We start from the raw sequence: 10,000 nt of genomic DNA on the forward strand, positions 1-10,000 counted from the left end.
ACACACACACACACACACACACACACACACACACACACACACACACACAGAGAGAGAGAGAGGAGATATGCATAGTGGAAAAGTCAACAGGATTTTTCAATCTGTGAATTCTATTACATTTTGTTCTCCTTTATAAGCAGCACTCTCGTTCAGGAAGCGTCCCGGTCCTCGTAGCGTATTCAGCGTACTACTGTAGTGTACATTGTATCATAGTAACGTATTCAGCGTACTACTGTAGTGTACATTGTATCATAGTAGCGTATTCAGCGTACTACTGTAGTGTACATTGTATCATAGTAACGTATTCAGCGTACTACTGTAGTGTACATTGTATCATAGTAGCGTATTCAGCGTACTACTGTAGTGTACATTGTATCATAGTAGCGTATTCAGCGTACTACTGTAGTGTACATTGTATCATATTAACGTATTCAGCGTACTACTGTAGTGTACATTGTATCATATTAACGTATTCAGCGTACTACTGTAGTGTACATTGTATCATATTAACGTATTCAGCGTACTACTGTAGTGTACATTGTATCATATTAACGTATTCAGCGTACTACTGTAGTGTACATTGTATCATAGTAGCGTATTCAGCGTACTACTGTAGTGTACATTGTATCATAGTAACGTATTCAGCGTACTACTGTAGTGTACATTGTATCATAGTAACGTATTCAGCGTACTACTGTAGTGTACATTGTATCATAGTAACGTATTCAGCGTACTACTGTAGTGTACATTGTATCATAGTAGCGTATTCAGCGTACTACTGTAGTGTACATTGTATCATAGTAACGTATTCAGCGTACTACTGTAGTGTACATTGTATCATAGTAATGTATTCAGCATACTACTGTAGTGTACATTGTATCATAGTAACGTATTCAGCGTACTACTGTAGTGTACATTGTATCATATTAACGTATTCAGCGTACTACTGTAGTGTACATTGTATCATAGTAACGTATTCAGCGTACTACTGTAGTGTACATTGTATCATATTAACGTATTCAGCGTACTACTGTAGTGTACATTGTATCATATTAACGTATTCAGCGTACTACTGTAGTGTACATTGTATCATAGTAACGTATTCAGCGTACTACTGTAGTGTACATTGTAACGAATTCAGCGTACTACTGTAGTGTAAATTGTATCATATTAACGTATTCAGCGTACTACTGTAGTGTACATTGTATCATAGTAACGTATTCAGCGTACTACTGTAGTGTACATTGTATCATATTAACGTATTCAGCGTACTACTGTAGTGTACATTGTATCATAGTAACGTATTCAGCGTACTACTGTAGTGTACATTGTATCATAGTAACGTATTCAGCGTACTACTGTAGTGTACATTGTATCATAGTAACGTATTCAGCGTACTACTGTAGTGTACATTGTATCATAGTAACGTATTCAGCGTACTACTGTAGTGTACATTGTATCATAGTAACGTATTCAGCGTACTACTGTAGTGTACATTGTATCATAGTAACGTATTCAGCGTACTACTGTAGTGTACATTGTAACGTATTCAGCGTACTACTGTAGTGTACATTGTAACGTATTCAGCGTACTACTGTAGTGTACATTGTATCATAGTAACGTATTCAGCGTACTACTGTAGTGTACATTGTATCATAGTAACGTATTCAGCGTACTACTGTAGTGTACATTGTATCATAGTAACGTATTCAGCGTACTACTGTAGTGTACATTGTATCATAGTAACGTATTCAGCGTACTACTGTAGTGTACATTGTATCATAGTAACGTATTCAGCGTACTACTGTAGTGTACATTGTATCATAGTAACGTATTCAGCGTACTACTGTAGTGTACATTGTATCATAGTAACGTATTCAGCGTACTACTGTAGTGTACATTGTATCATATTAACGTATTCAGCGTACTACTGTAGTGTACATTGTATCATAGTAACGTATTCAGCGTACTACTGTAGTGTACATTGTATCATAGTAACGTATTCAGCGTACTACTGTAGTGTACATTGTATCATAGTAACGTATTCAGCGTACTACTGTAGTGTACATTGTATCATAGTAACGTATTCAGCGTACTACTGTAGTGTACATTGTATCATAGTAACGTATTCAGCGTACTACTGTAGTGTACATTGTATCATAGTAACGTATTCAGCGTACTACTGTAGTGTACATTGTATCATAGTAACGTATTCAGCGTACTACTGTAGTGTACATTGTATCATATTAACGTATTCAGCGTACTACTGTAGTGTACATTGTATCATAGTAACGTATTCAGCGTACTACTGTAGTGTACATTGTATCATAGTAACGTATTCAGCGTACTACTGTAGTGTACATTGTATCATAGTAACGTATTCAGCGTACTACTGTAGTGTACATTGTATCATAGTAACGTATTCAGCGTACTACTGTAGTGTACATTGTATCATAGTAACGTATTCAGCGTACTACTGTAGTGTACATTGTATCATATGTTTGACCCTAAACGCAAAACGCATCTCAGGCCCTCCTTCCAGGGATTTAGGGAGGAAAAAGCTTTTAGCATGTTTAGATTTACAGCTGGCTGTGTGGTTTTGACTTCAGCCTGTGAAAGCAGCTTGCAACAATACAAATTTAAAAAACTTTCTAAATGGAATCATAAATTGAAAAATTCAAGCATAGGATTTGATTAAGTATTAACTTAATGACCACACAGTAGTCATTGTAGTGTGGGTGTGGGCGCACACACGCTTGCGCATTGCGTGTGTGTGTCCTATATTCATGTGTGCCGTTGATTAATCAGCGTAACTAAGAATTTACTTGTATTACTTTTATTTTATTTTATGAATAAACAAATAAAGGTTGTTGTTTTTTGTTCTGTCCCTCCAGGTCCTGCTGAGGTGCCCATGATGTCTCCCAACGGATCTATACCCCCCATCCATGTGCCCCCTGGATACATCTCACAGGTGTGTGTGTGTGTGTGTGTGTGTGCCAAGTGTTTGTTTTTTTGTGCCGTGTGGGCAGTGTTTGACTTTCAGGAGTGTGTGTCACTGTGTGTCAACTCAATATTGTCAACTCAATATTATTGACCACATTCTGAGTATTAGTATATTCCCAAATTGTGTAATGCTTCCAACCTGCGCGAATCTATGTGCTTGCGTTTGACGTGTGTGCGTGTGTGTGTGCGTGCGTGCGTGTGTGCGTGTTATGCGGGATGGAGAAAATAAACACACAGGGAGAAACTGCATTAAATTATCTTGTGGTTTCCCCTCCTCTGCCTTGTCTTGTTTGCTTGACTTCACCCATTGGCTTCGGGTGGCTTGTCCCCCCATAGTCCCTGCACCTGTCCTTGTCCTCCCATAGTCCCTGCACCTGTCCTTGTCCTCCCATAGTCCCTGCACCTGTCCTTGTCCTCCCATAGTCCCTGCACCTGTCCTTGACCTCCCATAGTCCCTGCACCTGTCCTTGTCCTCCCATAGTCCCTGCACCTGTCCTTGACCTCCCATAGTCCCTGCACCTGTCCTTGTCCTCCCATAGTCCCTGCACCTGTCCTTGTCCCCCCATAGTCCCTGCACCTGTCCTTGTCCTCCCATAGTCCCTGCACCTGTCCTTGTCCCCCCATAGTCCCTGCACCTGTCCTTGTCCTCCCATAGTCCCTGCACCTGTCCTTGTCCTCCCATAGTCCCTGCACCTGTCCTTGTCCCCCCATAGTCCCTGCACCTGTCCTTGTCCTCCCATAGTCCCTGCACCTGTCCTTGTCCTCCCATAGTCCCTGCACCTGTCCTTGTCCTCCCATAGTCCCTGCACCTGTCCTTGTCCTCCCATAGTCCCTGCACCTGTCCTTGTCCCCCCATAGTCCCTGCACCTGTCCTTGTCCTCCCATAGTCCCTGCACCTGTCCTTGTCCCCCCATAGTCCCTGCACCTGTCCTTGTCCTCCCATAGTCCCTGCACCTGTCCTTGTCCTCCCATAGTCCCTGCACCTGTCCTTGTCCTCCCATAGTCCCTGCACCTGTCCTGTACGCTAGTGTTGTTTTCGTCGACTAAAGCTATGATGAAAAATGTTAGTCGACTACCTGAAAACTGAATAAGCTATGATGCCAGGCATTCTGGTGGCTTGTCCTCCCATAGTCACCTACCTGTATAGGCTATGCCAAGTCAGGCCTTGGACTGCATATAGGAATTAGGAGGGCTGCAATTATGCATTATTTTCTTAGACATTATTCTATTGAGTATCTTTTGATGAATGATTTAATCAAGAAGATTTCTTTTTATATATAATAATGAATCAATGTCATTTATAATCGATTAGAGTCTAGGGGTTCCCAAACTGTGGTGCGTGCACCCCTTGTGGTGCACGAATGCCCGCTAGGGGTGCGTGACATGAAAAAGGTAATGGCGGTTTTATGGTGTCATTTAACACTAATGGCAAAATCATGTAAAACACTGTTGTAAGGAGATGTATAATCATAATAATATTTTTATAATTTTCGGCCAAATATAACGAGACAGGAGGTAACGGGGGGTGCACGGCCAAAAAGGTTTGGGGACCGCTGGATTAGACCTAACCACTTCCGCAATTGTTGTACAATGGTGTCGTGAAAAAAATAGCAAAGTACTAGTAGCCAGTCTACAAGCTTCCAACGACGTGTCGAAATGGGCCATGTTGTGAGCTTTCCCCATTCAAATATATATATTATTATTATATATATTAAAGAAATGTTTGTTTTGATACTGATTTTATTTTAAGATGAGTGGAGGAGTGAGTGAGTAACAGTAACTAAGGTCCCAGTCCTCCCACACTGAGTAGGAATGTGTTGGAACCATGAGCCTCCGGGAAACGCTTGTTCTGCAAGAGTGTGTGTGTGTGTGTGTGTGTGTGTGTGTGTGTGTTGAAATGACCTTCCAAGGAAAGAATGATTTGGGGGGGTTATTCCAATGCAGAAGATTAAGATTTCATTGGTGCTCAGGTTATTTCTGGGTGAAAGTCGAGGGTTAGAATTGGGGTGGCATTACACATTTAACTCTAGGGACAGAGCACAAGTCAGTGGGAAGTCCCTACAAATAAAAAAAGACAAATATGTGTCTTTGTGTGGTGTTTGTCTGTGCCAATGGCAGTAAGGTCATTGGCTCACTGTGTGTGTGTGTGTGTGTGTGTGTGTGTGTGTGTGTGTGTGTGTGTGTGTGTGTGTGTGTGTGTGTGTGTGTGCGTGTGCGTGTGCGTGTGCGTGTGCGTGTTTGTGTGCGTGTGCATGTGTGTGTTGGCAGGGACTGGGCCAAGTAAGAGCGGGAAACACTGTCATTCTTACATAAACAAGGCTCATAGGAGAGACAGGCTGAGGGGGAGGAGGGAGAAAATAATAGATTAGTGGAAGGTAGTGACAGATGCACTTTGCATATAACTAGTGCAATGCCCGCCCCGTTGCACGCCATTGGCCACGTCTTGGAAACGTGTACCCATTTGGACAGAGGCGGTTCAGACAGGACCCTGCACTGCGCTCTTTCCTCAGAAACACTGCCCCGCAAGTGAGAGGTCGATCCGATGAATGGCTGTGCAAAAGATATGCACAGGAATGTCAGACAGATATACGTACAGAGGTTCTTGGGATTGATAGATAGACTAGTGCAATGCCAGTTCAGGCCATGGACACCATATGGGTTTATATGATTATATAGAGGGTATGCCCATGGACACCATATGGGTTTATATGATTATGTAGAGGGTATGCCCATGGACACCATATGGGTTTATATGATTATATAGAGGGTATGCCCATGGACACCATATGGGTTTATATGATTATATAGAGGGTATGCCCATGGACACCATATGGGTTTATATGATTATATAGAGGGTATGCCCATGGACACCATATGGGTTTATATGATTATATAGAGGGTATGCCCATGGACACCATATGGGTTTATATGATTATATAGAGGGTATGCCCATGGACACCATATGGGTTTATATGATTATATAGAGGGTATGCCCATGGACACCATATGGGTTTATATGATTATAGAGAGGGTATGCCCATGGACACCATATGGGTATATATGATTATATAGAGGGTATGCCCATGGACACCATATGGGTTTATATGATTATATAGAGGGTATGCCCATGGACACCATATGGGTTTATATGATTATATAGAGGGTATGCCCATGGACACCATATGGGTTTATATGATTATATTGAGGGTATGCCCATGACATCATCATCATACACAAAGTTTATCTGGGAACGCCTACCGAGTGGCAAAAAAGAAGAAAATAAATCACACCCGTGTGAAGTGAGTGGTGCAACTCCGTGTGGGGGTCCCCACCTGGTCCGGGTGCTGGCCCGGTTCCGGCGAGCCGTCCCGTGACCGAAACGGTTGAGAAATGACAGTTACCGTGTGGGGTTCCCTCTGCTGTACTGTACAGTACTGGGACACCCGAAATCATCATATATACATTATACAGTTAATATGTGCGTTTTTGTGTGTGTTAGGTTACGCACAGGTGGTGAAAAACAACCATTTTGTTTTCGTGACCCAGCCAGCCACCCAGCCACCCACCCACCCACACACATAGCTCCGTAAGAAAATAAATAAATAAAGTTCTGGCTGTGACAGCCCATACATTCAATCAGAAAAGTCCTATCTGATTGCATTAAATGACATTAAACAACGTTAAACTCACTTTGCCACTCACTTTATGCATGCGCATGTAAATAATTTATACTGTATACATACATACTGTGTGTGTGTGTGTGTGTGTGTGTGTGTGTGTGTGTGTGTGTGTGTGTGTGTGTGTGTGTGTGTGTGTGTGTGTGTGTGTGTGTGTGTGTGTGTGTGTGTGTGTGTGTGTGTGTGTGTGTGTGTGTGTGTGTGCATGCCTAGGTCCATTTCAGTTCCACATGTACTCCAGGCTGGACTTTGACCTTGTTTTCCTGTAAACGCTCTGTTTTGCTTCTCTCTGGATAATAATGACTAATGATAATAATGTAGTCCCCACTCCTGTGTTGTCCTCTCCTTGGTGTTTTTGTTTGGTTTTATGTCACTGTATTTGCATCCTATAAATAAGTACAAGGACCAGTGGCATTCTACGGCTCAGGGACACACTGCTGGAATGGTACCCGAGACCAGGGGTTCTCAACCCGTGGGTTGCCAACTGAATGGCTGGAAAATGGAAATTAAGAGTTTACATAGTACACATAGTGCATGCATAAACCTTCCTTAATGATTATATCTGGTTTCATTATTTATTTATGATGTATTTTCTCTATTATTAAGGTTATTGTAGCGGCCAATTTGTATTGGTAGTGGGGAGGGGGGTGGGGCGGGGGTCATTTTTGGGCGTCCCCAGCCAAAAACGTTGAGAACACCAGTTCTAGGACTCGGGGACACACTGCTGGAGTGGTATCCCAGACAACCAGTCAGATGTGGAACCCAGCCCTCTCCTCTCTCTGTTTAACTCCATTCAGTTCAATCCAAAGGGCTCTATTGGCGTGAGAAAACATACGTTTACATTGCCAAAGCACAAGAGTGGGAACGATACAATCAAAACAAAATGTATGTACAATATTGAAGAGTCTCACTCACATTATTCTCATTATTTCTTTAGTTCCCATCCTCCAGTCCTGGACTTCATTCATTCATTCACTCACTCACTCACTCACTCACTCGCACGCACACACTCACACTCACACTCACACACACACACACACACACACACACACACACACACACACACACACTCACACTCACACTCACACTCACACACACTCTTTCTCTTTCCCCTCTCCCTCTCTCTCAATCTGTCTCTAATCCTTTCACTCTTCTGGCACAGCCAATGTTATTCCCTCCCATGTTGCTCAGTGTATGTGTGAGTATACAAAATATTTTTTGGTGTGTGTGTGTGTGTGTGTGTGTGTGTGTGTGTGTGTCTGTGTGTGTCTGTGTGTGTGCGCGCACGTGTGTGTGTGTGTGTGTTAAGGACCAGCAGATGACTTCCCCGCTCTGCAGGGAGTGTGTGTTTGCTCTCCGCTTGGAATGTGGGCCTGTGAAAGTGTCTGAATGGATGGAATGTGTATGTGTGCTCGTGCGTGCGAGCATGTCTGTGGCTGTGCACTTTTGGGCATTCATGTGAATAGATATATGGAATCCAAGGGAATGCCAGCAAGTTCTTGGAATCTAGTTTAGTATTGAAATCCAGAGATGTTCATTTAATGACAACAGTACCAGCTGTTTAAAGCTGCAATCCAGAACTCATGAATAAAAGGTTATTGTAACCAATCTCTATGGTAGAGTATGCAATTATAACTAGCAGTGGTGTAGTGTAACTACCTACCTACCTACCTACTACCTACTACCTACCTACCTACTTAAGTACAATTTAGCTATTTGTATTTCTACTTTACTTATATTTCCAATTTCAAATACTTTTACTTTTACTCCACTACAAGTATTTGTATAATGCTTCACATTGTGAGCTTGTAGATCTAGTAGATCTGCTCAAAAGATTTTTATGCATATAACAACTCGAAATGGGACATTCTGCACAATGAGCTCTTTTACTTTTGGTACTTTAAGTACATTAATCGATGCCAGTACTTTTGTACTTTTACTCAAGTACATTTTTACTTGTAACTTCTGTACCGCAGCATCGATACTTTTACTTCAGTGAAACATTTGAGTACTTTTTCCCTCCACTGATAACTAGCACATGTGCAGTGGATGGTGTTGGAGACATGTAGACTCTGGTGTCAGGTAGGACACCTACTGGTGGAGAAGTAGTACTGTCTCAAGCTAATAAGCCCAATAATATCAACCCCTTGGCCTGGCCCCTGGACTGCGGCACCAATTTGGTTCAAATCTCGAGTAGAACCTAAAAGTTGCGGATTGCAGGCTTTAGATCACAACTGCCCGTAGGTTTTACAAATATTTTAACCAATTAAAAGTATTAAAAATAGTTCATGACTAAATAATGGCTACACTGGATCTATGCACACACGCCATTTTGGAAAAGAACTTGGGCCCCTTCCCTACTTCCTTCACAGGTGTTACTGCTGATACTAATGAAGGCTCTGTTCCATTCTGGTCAAACAGTCAGTGTTAATGATACTAATGAAGGCTCTGTTCCATTCTGTACAAACAGAGTCAGTGTGATGCTATTGTATGTGTTGGCTCACTGGAAACACTCTGCTACACCAGTGGGTCTCAAAGTATCCTTGAGTGCGTTCCAAATGGCCCCGTACGGGTGTGTAACTCTGAGTGTGTACAAATGTAACCAAATGGACCCATAAGGGTCCATTTGGTTCCATTTGTACACTCTCAGAGTTATGGGGGTCCTTGAAATTAAAAGGTTTGAGAACCACTGCACAGTGCACACTAAATGGAACAGAGCCTTAATTAGTATCATCGGTAACACCTTTTGAAGGAAGTAGGGAAGCACCCCAGAAGTAGGAGGAGTTATTCTGTGTGCATATAGCCCATTGGACACCAACAATATTCCTCTCTCAGCCTTATAACACCGTATTGTTTTCCCTTGTCTCTTCCTCTCCCCCTTCTCCCCCTCATCCTCCTCCCCAGGTGCTGGAGGATAACACAGGGGTCCGTCGGGTGGTTGTCACACCCCAGTCTCCAGAGTGCTACCCGCCTTCCTACTCGCCGGCACTGTCGCCCACGCACCACCTTCCCCCATACCTCACCCACCCCCACTTCATCCACAACTCCCACTCGTTCTACCCTCCCGTCAGCCCTGGGGACTTGTCCCCCCACCAGTACTACCAGCACCAACTGCCCCCCATGTATGGTGACCCAGGTAACTTGACAGGGTGGCCATACCTCATAAAGGTGACAGGAAAGGACCTCCTTCTGAGCAATGTCACACACCAGACCTCCACGACGGGAGAGGAACTATCCAAGAGAGGCCAGCCTGTGGGCGGTAAATTCATGTCAATGAAAACAACTTTGGGTCACGACTAAATTCCAGAAGAGAGTGGGTT

At 43.0% G+C, this 10,000-nt stretch overlaps 1 protein-coding gene across 2 annotated transcripts in view; it reads left to right on the plus strand.

The window, feature by feature from the left end:
• The window catches only part of fndc3ba (fibronectin type III domain containing 3Ba), a 151,318-nt gene that overhangs the window by 60,365 nt on the left and 80,953 nt on the right, over positions 1-10,000 (plus strand). For both annotated transcript variants that reach the window (XM_083792680.1, XM_083792681.1), the window contains exons 4-5: positions 2,895-2,971; positions 9,585-9,816. In XM_083792680.1, the coding sequence (XP_083648806.1) occupies positions 2,895-2,971; positions 9,585-9,816 (309 nt within the window). The remainder of the gene's footprint in view (positions 1-2,894; positions 2,972-9,584; positions 9,817-10,000) is intronic.

The sequence above is a fragment of the Protomyctophum parallelum genome, assembly GCF_964188405.1.
Source record: "Protomyctophum parallelum genome assembly, chromosome: 20".
NCBI lineage: Eukaryota > Metazoa > Chordata > Actinopteri > Myctophiformes > Myctophidae > Protomyctophum > Protomyctophum parallelum.